At 32.0% G+C, this 16,951-nt stretch overlaps 1 protein-coding gene across 2 annotated transcripts in view; it reads left to right on the top strand.

Annotated features, from left to right (window-relative positions):
* The window catches only part of LOC138701752 (uncharacterized), a 797,192-nt gene that overhangs the window by 582,202 nt on the left and 198,039 nt on the right, over window positions 1-16,951 (top strand). For both annotated transcript variants that reach the window (XM_069828978.1, XM_069828976.1), the window contains one exon: window positions 5,025-5,186. In XM_069828978.1, coding sequence (XP_069685079.1) covers window positions 5,129-5,186 — 58 coding nt within the window. In that variant the 5' untranslated portion in view covers window positions 5,025-5,128. The remainder of the gene's footprint in view (window positions 1-5,024; window positions 5,187-16,951) is intronic.

Genomic DNA, 16,951 nt, shown 5'->3' on the forward strand with positions numbered 1-16,951 from the left:
GCCAATACTGTCAACCATTTCAACAAAATGTTCCCATGGCTGCGTTATAAATTACTCTTTGTCCAAAACTTATTTTTTTCCGAAATGGAGTCTACTGGCTCAATCCAGTAATAAAAGAGAATAAGTTCCATTGTAATTGCATTTAGAATATAGCTTCTGCCATAGATGTGCCTAATGTATGCTATTACATTACCAGTTGCACAAGAAAGTCCTGTTTTCTAGGGTTCTTCTCTTTGGCAGTCAGACTTATTTATGTCCAGTCTTTAATTGAATAGCTATTTGTTAAAAGGGTGGAAGTCACTCTTTTTTCAAAATTCGTTTTTTTATTGAAATGTGTTCTCTTATCATAGACATATCAATTTATGTTAAAAGGACTTTAAAAACCCCAGAACAAATGGTTAAAATTGAATATAACATTTTATAATCTATGTTAAAAGGGTAATATGGGAAATGCGTGTTATTATTCGGTTGAGAAGATTTTATCATCTAGTCTGCTGTCAAAAAATCTGAACGTTAGAATATATAAAACAGTTATATTACCGGTTGTTCTGTATGGTTGTGAAACTTGGACTCTCACTCTGAGAGAGGAACATAGGTTAAGGGTGTTTGAGAATAAGGTGCTTAGGAAAATATTTGGGGCTAAGAGGGATGAAGTTACAGGAGAATGGAGAAAGTTACACAACGCAGAACTGCACACATTGTATTCTTCACCTGACATAATTAGGGACATTAAATCCAGACGTTTGCGATGGGCAGGGCATGTAGCACGTATGGGCGAATCCAGAAATGCATATAGAGTGTTAGTTGGGAGACCGGAGGGAAAAAGACCTTTGAGGAGACCGAGACGTAGATGGGAGGATAATATTAAAATGGATTTGAGGGAGGTGGGATATGATGATAGAGACTGGATTAATCTTGCACAGGATAGGGACCGATGGCGGGCTTATGTGAGGGCATCAATGTACCTTCGGGTTCCTTAAAAGCCATTTGTAAGTAAGTAAGTAAGTAATGTTAAAAGAGTGGATGTTCTGGACAGTTTTTTTCGTCTCTTCTGTAAAATTCATATTTTTGGACTTCCGCCCTTTTAACAAATAGCGATTCAATTAATGTATGCATTTCACTTGAAACGTAAGTTTCATCTCCATTGTTAATGTACTATACAATTTCTCAATTTATTTTATTTAAATTAGTTTCAAAGATCATTAACTTACCTTAAAAAAATTTCTTACGAAAATAATGAAATTACCTATTCTGGCTGACGTACAGATCAGAGTAATGCGCGGTAGCCCACAGCTCAGCACTGCCAGTCCGCGCGCGTCAGCAGCCCAGTCCACTCAAGACCAACATAGCCTGACGCGGCCGCTTCCTAGCCTATCGCACTGGGCTTCGAAGCCCACCGTAACCCACCGCACTGCTCAGCATTGCACTGACATCAACCAGCCAGTTGGTTGCATTCTACTGCTTTTCTGCTTGCACGTATTGGTTATGCTTTCGCTTGGTTTTTAGCATGATCATATAGTTCCTCGCATACTGGACAATATACAAAATTAAATTATTTTCCACTGCTGTCGAACACAAATTTAAAAACTGTCCCAATTGTAATTTTTCTTAATTTCTACCTGACTATTGTTTTAAATTTTCTAGCAGCGATTTTCTCCTTTAGTCCTTCCTTCTAGAGAGACTGTTTTTTAGAATGTGTGCTTTCACGGCCGGTGTCTATGATTACATTATTAAGTTTGCAATTTGTTTTAGTATTGTTTTTAATATTACATACTTACTTGAATAGTTTTAACTATGAGTTATTTTTAGAATAGTTTTTTTTAAGCTTTTCCTAGCTGAGATGCCGTAGTCTATCAGTAGATCATGGAATCTCAGCCCGGAAGACCTTAATCACAAGGACTGTATTTTCTTTGCGATGCACTATTATTTGAACTCATCTTGAAAAACAGAAATCAAAAACTAAAACAAAAATGTTTGAATCAGCAGCTGATCGTTGATCGAACCGCAAACGCAAGCACAAGCCCGTGCAAAATAAATTAATAAGTAACCGTTAGAAGAGGAGGCTTGGGTTCGATGCCTTCATACCAGCCCACCGCATAAAACCGCTTAGCAAGCAGCCCGACCCGGCCAGTCCCGTAACGTCAAGGACTTGTTCCATGCGAGACTGTGAAGCCCAGTGCGATATAGTGCGGAAGCAGCCCATGAGCTTACCCGTTGTGCAGGTCTCTGGTACAGATACGGAATTAAAGTGCGGTAGTAGCCCATGGGCTTGGCCGTTGTGCAGGTCTCTGGTACAGATACGGAATTAATATTTAGAGCGAGTCTTGATGGGAGTCCACCTGTATGCAGGCAACAATTTCGCACGTAGCGTATATACAGGCGCTCTTGCTTACTGCACATGCACAGTGTGTGTCAAAGGAAGAACAATTGTTTATATGCATCTGAAGTTTGATTAATGTAATATGTTACTAGTCAGCGATGTATGCAACAGAGAAAAGAAATTGGTCACCCTACCCCATTATCTCCTGGTTTAGTTTCCTCATGAGTGATGCCTTATTGGTGTCACTTATGAGGTTCAAGTCTGCCTTTGGACAGTTGACTAAACAACAATCACTATACTCAACTATTCCACTAGGCAATTTGGCTATAGTATTTCAAGAAGCATTTCTGGGAATAATGGGAATAATGCACGGTTCAAGTGCGGATTTTGAGTAACACATGTGACCAATCTACTTGTAACAAAAGCAAAAGTCAAACAACACTATTAACCCTGAGTAATATAAATCGATATGTCCATAGTTTTACTATGCTGCATATCTTTACGTAGAACTACGTGTGGGTGCGGTCATTTGCAAATATGAATGGGCTATGTGGGTATGGGCTGGTCCCACCTGCATCCTCTCCAACCAAATTAAATCCTTAAAAACGTAAGCACATTCAGCATCTCTTGAACTACCGATGGATTCTGTGAGGCGAAATATTTTTAACGTGAAACATTTATGTTCGAGGTACAAAGGAGAAAAGTTGTAACGTTTTAACATGAAAGATTTACTCTGACGTCACTCGTGCTACCATGGAATCAGAAGTGTAAGATGATTTCGTGCCTTGTTTTCCACGCGGTTTGTGTCGTTCCATTCTCTATGTTATTAAAAACGCTGTTAAGTTCCATGAAACGAGACGACGAAAACCAGAGTGAGTGAATTACCAATAGACTTGGAACTCACATACACACTTCCTCTCAACCATAAATTCACTTGTGAGTGCGCGCGATCGCGTTCTTCTTCATTGTTTCTTCTCCAATTCTACCTTCTTTTGTTCACTTCTACACAATAGTCATGGAAATATTTCGTATACCTATGAATTATGCATACAAACTACATCATGGTGTTAAATAAAGTACATATTATATTCTATTACTTTATTCCCTCGCTAATCAGAGGCACCGTGAAATCTGAGCCATCTGTAACACGTCCATCCTTGTTGTTGTAATGTGAATCTCCTCCGCCAGGATCCGCATCTCACTGCCACAGCAATAGGAGGCACCCTATTGCTCAAGCGATGGTGTGATACTGTCGTGAAAAAAACTGGTTGTCATGGTGATACAAAAATCCTATTTCTTGTGTAATAAGCAGGCCTCGGTCCAAGGTCACCGAGTCACCAAGCAGAAATTTGGAACGCACGGAGTATAAAATAACGTCTTGACCCGTGCGGCTGGGTGGCGCTGCGAGAGTACAGTTGGTTTCGTAAGAAAGTGCATGACCGTCTTTCTTATTGCTGCTTGTCGTGGGTCCGTGCGATCATCATAAGTACTTGAGATCCTGCGAGTAAGCAAGTATATTTTATCTCATTTCATTTATTTTTTTAATATGTATGTATAAATATTTTTGTTACTGTTAATTTCGTTGTTTTATAATTTTATTCACAGTACTGAGAAAATATCGAAAATTAAAAGCAACACGCGTTCCATTTAAAACAAACTTGTGGAGAAGTTAAGAAAGGAATATATAGAAAATCAAATTATTATTTCAGATCGTTAAAACATGTACTATATAGTATAATGTAAATTGAAAAATATAATGTTAGGCAGTTATTTTCTGTACTATAAATGCACTGTATATATTACTTACTTACTTACTTACTTACTGGCTTTTAAGGAGCCCGGAGGTTCATTGCCGCCCTCACATAAGCCCGCCATTGGTCCCTATCCTGAGCAAGATAAATCCAGTCTCTACCATCATATCCCACCTCCCTCAAATCCATTTTAATATTATCTTCCCACCTACGTCTCGGCCTCCCCAAAGATCTTTTTCCCTCCGGCCTCCCAACTAGCACTCTATATGCATTTCTGGATTCGCCCATACGTGCTACATGTCCAGCCCATCTCAAACGTCTGGATTTTATGTTCCTTATTATGTCAGGTGAAGAATACAATGCGTGCAGCTCTGCGTTGTGTAACTTTCTCCATTCTCCTGTAACTTCATCCCTCTTAGCCCCAAATATTTTCCTAAACACCTTATTCTCAAACACCCTTAATCTCTGTTCCTCTCTCAAAGTGATAGTCCAAGTTTCACAACCAAACAGAACAACCGGTAATATAACTGTTTTATAAATACTGTATATATTATGTATGTAAAAATTTATTTTGTATCCTACTGTGACAATATTTACAAGTTGAGATAAGGAGTAACTGCGCACTTCATCTCCCATTCCCCTCGGTCTACACAACACAATCGCCCGTGCGTTCGTAACTTCATGCGTGTCGGTAACCTAATAAGCTAATGACAGAATTTTTAAGAATTTGTACAAAATAATATTATCAATTAAAGTTATGTCTTATTCTGAATAACCATGTATGTTTATTACTTAATATGGATAATTTTAGTTGCTACTTGTAAGCTGCATTTGACAATTATTGGATTTATATCGCAATGTATATGCTGCATGAATTAATTGAACAAATTTATTTGAAGTTATTTATTTTTTACTATTTCTTTATTTACAAATGACAATGTGTTGTGTTTCAGATCGAGTTGCTGCTTGGGAGGTTTGTGTCTGTGGAGCACAGATCTCCTAAGCAACATTAAGAGCAGCTTTGCTCTTATCTTTAAAGAGTCTTCAGAACTTCATAATGCCAGTTGGAGGTCGTGTAGCTGGTAAAATCGGAATTATATCTTCACTCCAGAACGGTAAGCTTTACAAATGTCCTTCATAGCTTTCATGTTAAAATATTTCAGTTTCCTCCCCTAAAAATAATACTACACGTTTTATTTCACGAAGCCACAATTAAGAGATATCACGCATTTGTGGTAGATCTAACTGTATTGTAAAGATGATTTTGGGTTTCTCAACTGTGTGCTGAGATTAATGGTTTACGTTTCGGAACTACTTACAGATCTGTTCTCAAAGTCCTACAAAAGGTACTATATAATAACAGTACGTCGTATTTTATTTAATACTATTCTTTGGCAAAATATTTTGGTAGACCTATTCCGAGTATAACCGTATACTCCACAGAGTCCACTAAAATTAGCTTACGTTCCAAAACCACCAAAAGTAAAAGTGTTGTTTTATTAAGTAAGTCATATACGCCAAGTTTACACATTCTTAAAAGAACAGAGAGAAACAACACAGAAAAGGAGAGAGAATGTATCTCACATGATGAACTTTCGCAGAAATTAGTTTAAGATATTCATAGCTCAGACTGATTTTTCAAGCTCATGATCATTAAATTATTCAAGGGGACAACCGCCGTAGCTCTGACGTAGCGAGCTAAACTCGTGACTCAAGTGTGCGCCCCGAGAGTTTTCCAAACTGCAAGGCGAAATTCAGGAAATCTCATGGAGAATCCTCAGTGAGATCACACGAAAATACCGCCTCTTATTCATCAACTCCACCGAAGTTCGATAACCTGGTAGTTGATACAGCGTCATTAAATAACTGATTAATAAATGCACGTGAGCACTTTGAAAAATTCGTGAATTAGTGACTCTGTTAGCATGGAGAATTAAAACTCAAAGCTCCCTAAAATACAAACATACATGTATATACCCATTCTTCTGCCGCTCTTGAGACTATTAAAACTGTAGGTAAATAGAAGTACCTGACAGCTAATGTATTCTTCAGCAAGGTGTCGCTTTCTGTTGGCCTGACGTGGTTAATTGAAGGGTTCAGAACCATAGTGGGCCAAGCGCCATTTACTAAAGCCGTAGAAAACAAAGGTTAAATTAGGTTAATACCATAATTCAATGGAAACATATAGCAAGTAATATAAAGTATACACATTAAAACTGAATGATATGTCAATCTTCATTAAATTATGATATTCACTTAACTTTAACCCTTTCTTTCTGTCTTTAATGAATGGCACTTGGCCCACTATGGCTCTGAACCTTTCAATTTTTCCTTTTCCTGAAACTTTTTTCGAGTGTTAAAAATTGCAGGAGAGGAAAATAGTAAATTAATTTGTAATTCCCGTAATATCAAATACAATTTCAGATATTTCTCAGAAAACTTATAAAACTTTTTCTTTTTTCATGATATGTTAAGGGAACGCACAGGTGAAATTACTAAATCTTACAGTTTTCATTTTTTTCTCAAAGACCAAGGACACTAGAATAAAATTATGTGACACGTTTCCTTATTAAGATGAAATAAATGGCAGGAATTTTTTTCAACGTGATTTTCTTTAATTTTCGACGTTGGAACCATTTATATATTAATTTAATTAATTTATATATAAATGGTTCCACACGTCGAAAATTAAAGAAAATCACGTTGAAAAAAATTCCTGCCTTTTATTTCATCTTAATAAGGAAACGTGTCACATAATTTTATTCTGGTGTCCTTGGTCTTTGAGAAAAAAAAATGAAAACTGTAAGATTTAGTAATTTCATCTGTGCGTTCCCTTAAAGTCTTTTCTTGGCGATGTTTCTCTTTGGTAGCCATAATTTGCGACACACCAATTTTCATATATCTGATTTTAGTTTTATACTAAACCGATGTTTCGAGTAAAATACGGGATACTTGGTTATTGTAAGGTGATAATGGAGAGTTCGGATTATATTTTCAATATTAAATTATGCAATAATCTTTTTTGTTTTCCGTAAAGTGTTCAATATTGTTGATAAAAAGTACTGGACCTCTTTGAAACGAACTTGTATTGATTTTATTGTTCGAAGAATAATTACATTTTCCGAGATGGATTATTCAGAAAGACAATAATTATACTCCTTATTAAAACTACTCACTTACGAAACACATGTATAGTCTAGTATTTTTGGCTAGCTTCATCATTTATTCATTTGAAATCTTCTTGACTTGCAACTCATTTTCATAGTTAGAAAAGCAGTAAATTTTGCGATATCTGGCTTATACGATGTTGTTCTAAAGGTGTTCTTTCGTTTTTGGTAAGCGTTTTCATTGTCATTCCAGCTAAATGTGGCATTCCGTTATTTTGAAGCAGAAATCACTTTTGTCGGGGAAAAATTTGCCTTTTATTTCTCAGTACTTCCCTCAAATCATTTCCCCGCATTGTATCAGGATATTTGCTTTTAACGGCCTGTTCCTGAAGCACTACAACTGCAGAGAAGACCCTATGACATCAGAAAATCAAAGATTTGGTTGGAATAAACGTATGAGAATCCTGAAGAAAAATTGGTGTGAACTGAAGATAGAGGAAGCTATTAGGTAACCTTTTTAGAAAACGACATCTCTGATTGAGGTTCTGGTTGATATGTACAAATTATCAGGCAGTACATCTCCTTTGACGATATATGTCAGAGAAAGAACAATTGTTTGTATACATCTGAAGTCTGACTAGTGTAAGATGTTACTAGTCAGCGATATATGCAATGGAGAGGGAAAGGAACTGGCCACTCTACCCCATTATCTCTTGGCTTAGTTGCCTCATAAGTGTCACTTATGATGTCCAAACGTGACTTCGAACAGTTAGCTAAACAACAATATGAAACGAATCAAATTCAGGATAGAAGAAATTTAAGGAGGTAAAGTGGAACAGAGGGAGAGGTACAATACGGATGCCCTTTATCATAATATATACTCTCTTCAACATCAACTCGGAGGATTTAGTGAAGAACTGTTGTCAAAACATGGGAGGAGTGATAGTAGGATGTGAAGAAAAGTCAAGTGTAAAACATTAGTTGATATAGCGTTGTTAGCAGGAGAGAGGATGCTACTAAGGGACATGCTACTGCAGCTAAATGAGAACTGTAAGCAGTATGGAATAGAGATAAATGCAAGCAAGGCAAATATTATGGTTATTTCAAGAACAATAAAGACGGTAAACGTGTGAATTCGAAATGAGATAGTGGAACAAGAGAAGAGCTTCAAGTACTTCGGGTGTTCTATAAGTAATAAGACAAGCTGCTGTCAAGAAGTCAAAAAGAGGATAGCAATGCAAAGCAAGCATTTAATAGAAAAGGGATCATCTTCTGCGGATCTCTGGAATAGAACTAAGGAACAGACTGGTGAAGTACTTTGTGTGGAGTTGAGCATTGTGTGATTCAGAAACGCGGAAATTTGAAGAAAGTGAGGAGAAACGACTGGAAGTATTTGAAATATGGATATGGAGAAGAATGGAGCGTGTGTAATGGACGGACAGAATAAGAAATGAAGCTTAATTGAAAAACCACTAAACGATGCTACCAGATTGCAACGTTGTAGTCAGAGAGGGAGGTAGGAGGTAGTTCACCTAGGGAGACAGTCCTGAATTCGTTGACCTCTTACATCTGTATTACGAAGAGAAAGAATAGTGTATTAGCGGCGATGTTACCAGACTGCTTCAACTTCCAACTCAATTTTCTAATTAACCGTACATTTAAACAACAAACGTAATATTTATTTTCTATTAATTTAAGTGTACCCTACCTTCCCCTTCAATCTGCAGTATTATTTCACTTTCGCACTGTAAAGAAGGAAATTCTGGAGCGGTCGTTTATTCAGTTGTTCTGATTAGCCAAGTATAACGGTCCCAGAGAAGGCGAACTTCCAAGTTACGAACGATACAAACATAACGATGAAATCTGTAAGTAACTTCGAAACGTAAGAGAATTGAACCACAGTCTAGTATATACAGTCACGAAGCTCAATACGTAGTAAATGTGCATCCATAGATAGTTGCTAACCACTAGGATCGCTAATATCGCCTCATTACAGACAATGCAAAATAATACCGGCACAGTCTATTGTTCCTAGCACCCTCACAACTCAAGTTTCGTGACTGTATATACTAGACTGTGATTGAACCTCAGCACAAATAACGGGGGGGGGGACTAAGATCTTCTTCCATGCTCCACAGTTTCATTAGGCTATATTTTTCAAGACATTAAAAAAAATTACTTCAAAATACACATAAAATACGTTTTCCATTTATCCACTTCACTTTTCCGTCATGATTAAATTATTTTACTTAGCACAATGCTAACTAAATCTACCGCTTGCTGTTCCATACGTAGACTGCTATTTCAGATATTCCCAGGCTATTTGCTTCGCGGGACTTTTGCATAGGAATTTTATAGAGTTGATCTCTTGGGAAGACGCTATGGTGCAGTAGTTTTCTTTTGCATTCTGCACCTGGTATAAGAATAATTATTAATTATGGGGAAATAATTTATTTGGAGTCAAGGAAGCGGGTGTACCCTGAGAAAACTTACCATAATATAGTCTCTACTGTACTCCAACCAGGAGAAAGTCTCAGGGGAATGAGACGAAGCGGGGTAATGATGTAAATGAATGTTGATGTCATAAGATGCCATAAGGTCACACACGTGGGTACAAGCATCTCCATTGGCTAACTCTCAAAGCACAAACGATAACAGTGATACACACATATTTATACTACCCTAGTTACAAAATTAGATCACGGTTAATCTCCTGGTCTTTTAATCCCTCCATACAGGAAATAACATATGCAGGAGAGCGCATGTTTTTTAGACAGACGTTATAACGGTAATACTATCTATCTACTTCGCTCCAATAGATGACGCAACAGTAAGCACATTCCTTTCACGGTTAATCTCCTGGTTGTAGAACAGTATTTACAATAATTTCCACTTAAAATTGCCGAGATTTCAACTCTGACGCCAATGTGAAAAATAAACTAATACATTTTAGATTCATTGAAATTAATAAAAATAGTTCTAAATTTGTGGTTATAAATACGTAAGGTACTTCAGATTAACGTACAAAATCTTCTCTATATTATGTGCGTAGCTGTCCTGCAGAAATCTGCTTTTGTTACTTGCTTTGTTACTAGACGGTTGTGCTTAGTGGCTTCGCTGTGTCACGGCTTGATTAACGCCCTGCTTCCGCCAGGCTGCTTCCTGTCCAAGCGTGTACAACAATAACTGAAATCAGTAATTAATTCATATCGAAGTCACGTGCTAAGTTCGGCGCGAAGCATAATACGTAGCCTATATAATTCAGCAAGTCCGATATGCTTCAAGCGTTTAATTACAGCCTGTAGGTCAGTCAGTGAAACCGAGAACTAGTAGAAGCGGAGTGAGAACTGATTTAATTGTTAAGTGTGATACACACTGACTGTAAAATCAAAGAAACTGACACCAAAGAGTTGATTCTTAGATAAATTAAAATTGTGATCAATGCGAATCAATAGCAAAAGAGGAAAATGGAACAAAGTACTTACCGATAATTGTTTAAATATGAATCAATGATAAGGACACCAAACTGAGCAAAGTAACTTGTTAATTAAATTGTTATGAATCAATAACAAAGACAGGAAACTGGAGTAAAGTAACTTATTAAATTGCAATTCTTATAATATGAATCAATGATAAAGACAGGAAACTGGAACAAAGTAACTTATTCAATTGTAATTCTTATAATATGATTCAATGATAGACACTGCAGCAAAGTAACTTATTAAATTGTAATTCTTATATTATGATTCAATAATAGAGACTGGAGCAAAGTAACTTATTAAGTTGTAATTCTTATAATATGATTCATTAATAGAGACTGGAGCAAAGTAACGTATTCAATTGTAATTCCTATAATATGATTCAATCATAGAGACTACAGCAACTTATTAAATTGTAATTGTTATAATATGATTCAATAATAGAGACTGCAGCAAAGTAACTTATTAAATTGTAATTCTTATAATATGATTCAATAATAGAGACTGCAGCAAAGTAACTTATTAAATTGTAATTGTTATAATATGATTCAATAATAGAGACTGAAGCAAAGTAACTTATTAAATAATAATTGTTATAATATGATTCAATAATAGAGACTGCAGCAAAGTAACTTATTAAGTTGTAATTCTTATAATTTCATTCAATAATAGAGACTGCGGCAAAGTAACTTATTAAATTATAATTGTTATAATATGATTCAATAATAGAGACTGCAGCAAAGTAACTTATTAAATAATAATTGTTATAATATGATTCATTAATAGAGACTGCAGCAAAGTAACTTATTAAGTTGTAATTCTTATAATATCATTCAATAATAGAGACCGCGGCAAAGTAACTTATTAAATTATAATTGTTATAATATAATTCAATAATAGAGACTGCAGCAAAGTAACTTATTAAATTATAATTGTTATAATATGATTCAATAATAGAGACTGCAGCAAAGTAACTTATTAAATTATAATTGTTATAATATGACTCAATAATAGAGACTGCAGCCAAGTGACTTATTAAATTATAATTGTTATAATATGATTAAATAATAGAGACTGCAGCAAAGTAAATTATTAAATTATAATTGTTATAATATGATTCAATAATAGAGACTACAGCAAAGTAACTTATTTAATTGAAATTCTTATAATATATTGAATAATAGAGACTGCAGCAAAGTTACTTATTAGATTGTAATTCTTATAATATGATTCAACAATACAGATTGTAGCTAAGTAAATTATTAAATTGTAATTCTTATAATATGATTCAATAATAGAGACTGCAGCAAAGTAACTTAATAAATTGTAATTCTTATAATATGATTCAATAATAGAGACTGCAGCAAAGTAACTTATTAAATTGTAATTCTTATAATATAATTCAATAATAGAGACTGCACTAAAGTAACTTATTAAGTTGTAATTCTTATAATATGATTCAATAATAGAGACTGCAGCAAAGTAACTTATTAAATTGTAATTCCCATAATATGATTCAATAATAGAGACTGCAGCAAAGTAACATATTAAATTGTAATTCTTATAATATGATTCAATAATAGAGACTGCAGCAAAATAACTTATTAAATTGTAATTCTTATAATATGATTCAATTATAGAGACTGCAGCAAAGTAACTTATTAAATTGTAATTCTTATAATATGATTCAATTATAGAGACTGCAGCAAAGTAACTTATTAAATTGTAATACTTATAATATGATTCAATAATAGAGACTACAGCAAAGTCACTTATTAAATTATAATTGTCATAATATGATTCAATAATAGAGACTGCAGCAAAGTAACTTATTAAACTGTAATTCTTATAATATGATTCAAATAATAGACTGCAGCAAAGTAACTCATTAAATAGTAATTCTTATAATATAATTCCATAATAGAGACTGCAGCAAAGTAACTCATTAAATAGTAATTCTTATAATATGATTCAATAATAGAGAATGCAGCAAATTCACTTACTCAATTGTAATTCCTATAATATGATTCAATAATAGAGACTGCAGCAAAGTAACTTATTAAACTGTAATTCTTATAATATGATTCAATAATAGACACTGGAGCAAAGTAACGTATTCAAGTGTAATTCTTATAATATGATTCAATAATAGAGACTGCAGCAAAGTAACTTATTAAATTGTAATTCTTATAAAATGATTCAATAATAGAGACTGCAGCAAAGTAACTTATTAAATTGTAATTCTTATAATATGATTCAATAATAGAGACTGCAGCAAAGTAACTTATTAAATTGTAATTCTTATAATATGATTCAATAATAGAGACTGCAGCAAAGTAAATTATTAAATTGTAATTCTTATAATATGATTCAATAATAGAGACTGCAGCAAAGTAACTTACTAAATTGTAATTCTTATATTATGATTCAATAATAGAGACTGCAGCAAAGTAAATTATTAAATTGTAATTCTTATAATATGATTCAATAATAGACACTGCAGCAAAGTAACTTATTAAATTGTAATTCTTATAATATGATTCAATAATAGAGACTGCAGCAAAATAACTTATTAAATTGTAATTCTTATAATATGATTCAATTATAGAGACTGCAGAAAAGTAACTTATTAAATTGTAATTCTTATAAAATGATTCAGTTATAGAGGCTGCAGGAAAGTAACTTATTCAATTTTAATACTTATAATATGATTCAATTATAGAAACTGCAGCAAAGTAACTCATTAAATAGTAATCATTGTAATATGATTCAATAATAGAGACTAGAGAAAAATCACTTATTAAATTATAATTGTTATAATATGATTCAATAATAGAGACTGCAGCAAAGTAACTTATTAAATTGTAATTCTTATAATATGATTCAAATAATAGACTGCAGCAAAGTAACTCATTAAATAGTAATTCTTATAATATGATTCCATAATAGAGACTGCAGCAAAGTAACTCATTAAATAGTAATTCTTATAATATGATTCAATAATAGAGACTGCAGCAAAGTAACTAATTAAATAGTAATTCTTATAATATGATTCAATAATAGAGAATACAGCAAAGTCACTTACTCAATTGTAATTCCTATAATATGATTCAATAATAGAGACTGCAGCAAAGTAACGTATTAAACTGTAATTCTTATAATATGATTCAATAATAGACACTGGAGCAAAGTAACGTATTCAATTGTAATTCTTATAATATGATTCAATAATAGACTGCAGCAAAGTAACTTATTAAATTGTAATTCTTATAAAATGATTCAATAATAGAGACTGCAGCAAAGTAACTTATTAAATTGTAATTCTTATAATATGATTCAATAATAGAGACTGCAGCAAAGTAACTTACTAAATTGTAATTCTTATAATATGATTCAATAATAGAGACTGCAGCAAAGTAAATTATTAAATTGTAATTCTTATAAAATGATTCAATAATAGAGACTGCAGCAAAGTAACTTACTAAATTGTAATTCTTATAATATGATTCAATAATAGAGACTGCAGCAAAGTAACTTATTAAATTGTAATTCTTATAATAGGATTCAATAATAGAGACTGCAGCAAAGTAACTTATTAAATTGTAATTCTTATAATATGATTCAATAATAGAGACTGCAGCAAAGTAACTTATTAAATTGTAATTCTTATAATATGATTCAATAATAGAGAGTGCAGCAAAGTAACTTATTAAATTGTAATTCTTATAATATGATTCAATAATAGATATTGCAGCAAAGTAACTTATTGAACTGTAATTCTTATAATATCATACAATTATAGAGACTGCAGCAAAGTAACTTATTAAATTGTAATTCTTATAATATGATTCAATAATAGAGACTGCAGCGATGTAACTTATTAAATTGTAATTCTTACAATACGTTTCAATAATACAGACTGCAGCAAAGTAACTTATTAAATTGTAATTCTTATAATATGATTCAATAATACAGACTGCAGCAAAGTAACTTATTAAATTATAATTCTTATAATATGATTCAATAATAGATATTGCAGCAAAGTAACTTATTGAACTGTAATCCTTATAATATGATTCAATAATAGAGACTGCAGCAAAGTAACTTATTAAATTGTAATTCTTATAATATGATTCAATAATAGACTGCAGCGAAGTAACTTATTAATTTGTAATTCTTATAATATGATTCAATAATAGAGACTGCAGCAAAGTAACTTATTAAATTGTAATTCTTATAATATGATTCAATAATAGAGACTGCAGCAAAGTAGCTTATTAAATTGTATTTCTTATAATATGATTCAACAATGGTGACTGCAGCAAAGTAACTTATTAAATTGTAATTCTTATAATATGATTCAATTATAGAGACTGCAGCAAAGTAACTTATTAAATTGCAATTCTTATAATATGATTCAATAATAGAGACTGCAGCAAAGTAACTTATTAAATTATAATTCTTATAATATGATTCAATAATAGATATTGCAGCAAAGTAACTTATTGAACTGTAATTGTTATAATATCATTCAATTATAGAGACTGCAGCAAAGTAACTTATTAAATTATAATTCTTATAATATGATTCAATACTAGATATTGCAGCAAAGTAACTTATTGAACTGTAATTCTTATAATATCATTCAATTATAGAGACTGCAGCAAAGTAACTTATTAAATTGTAATTCTTATAATATGATTCAATAATAGAGACTGCAGCAAAGTAACTTATTAAATTATAATTGTTATAATATGATTCAATAATAGAGACTGCAGCAAAGTAACTTATTAAATTATAATTGTTATAATATGACTCAATAATAGAGACTGCAGCAAAGTAACTTATTAAATTATAATTGTTATAATATGATTCAATAATAGAGACTGCAGCAAAGTAAATTATTAAATTATAATTGTTATAATATGATTCAATAATAGAGACTACAGCAAAGTAACTTATTAAATTGAAATTCTTATAATATGATTGAATAATAGAGACTGTAGCAAAGTTACTTATTAAATTGTAATTCTTATAATATGATTCAATAATAGAGACTGCAGCAAAGTACCTTATTAAATTGTAATTCTTATAATATGATACAACAATAGAGATTGTAGCAAAGTAACTTATTAAATTGTAATTCTTATAATATGATTCAATAATAGAGACTGCAGCAAAGTAACTTATTAAATTGTAATTCTTATAGTATGATTCAATAATAGAGACTGCAGCAAAGTAACTTATTAAATTGTAATTCTTATAAAATGATTCAATAATAGAGACTGCAGCAAAGTAAATTATTAAATTGTAATTCTTATAATATGATTCAATAATAGAGACTGCAGCAAAGTAACTTATTAAATTGTAATTCTTATAATATGATTCAATAATAGAGACTGCAGCAAAATAACTTATTAAATTGTAATTCTTATAATATGATTCAATTATAGAGACTGCAGAAAAGTAACTTATTAAATTGTAATTCTTATAAAATGATTCAGTTATAGAGGCTGCAGGAAAGTAACTTATTCAATTTTAATACTTATAATATGATTCAATTATAGAAACTGCAGCAAAGTAACTCATTAAATAGTAATCATTGTAATATGATTCAATAATAGAGACTAGAGAAAAATCACTTATTAAATTATAATTGTTATAATATGATTCAATAATAGAGACTGCAGCAAAGTAACTTATTAAATTGTAATTCTTATAATATGATTCAAATAATAGACTGCAGCAAAGTAACTCATTAAATAGTAATTCTTATAATATGATTCCATAATAGAGACTGCAGCAAAGTAACTCATTAAATAGTAATTCTTATAATATGATTCAATAATAGAGACTGCAGCAAAGTAACTAATTAAATAGTAATTCTTATAATATGATTCAATAATAGAGAATACAGCAAAGTCACTTACTCAATTGTAATTCCTATAATATGATTCAATAATAGAGACTGCAGCAAAGTAACGTATTAAACTGTAATTCTTATAATATGATTCAATAATAGACACTGGAGCAAAGTAACGTATTCAATTGTAATTCTTATAATATGATTCAATAATAGACTGCAGCAAAGTAACTTATTAAATTGTAATTCTTATAAAATGATTCAATAATAGAGACTGCAGCAAAGTAACTTATTAAATTGTAATTCTTATAATATGATTCAATAATAGAGACTGCAGCAAAGTAACTTACTAAATTGTAATTCTTATAATATGATTCAATAATAGAGACTGCAGCAAAGTAAATTATTAAATTGTAATTCTTATAAAATGA

Source organism: Periplaneta americana, chromosome 6, assembly GCF_040183065.1.
Source record: "Periplaneta americana isolate PAMFEO1 chromosome 6, P.americana_PAMFEO1_priV1, whole genome shotgun sequence".
In the NCBI taxonomy this organism is placed as follows: domain Eukaryota; kingdom Metazoa; phylum Arthropoda; class Insecta; order Blattodea; family Blattidae; genus Periplaneta; species Periplaneta americana.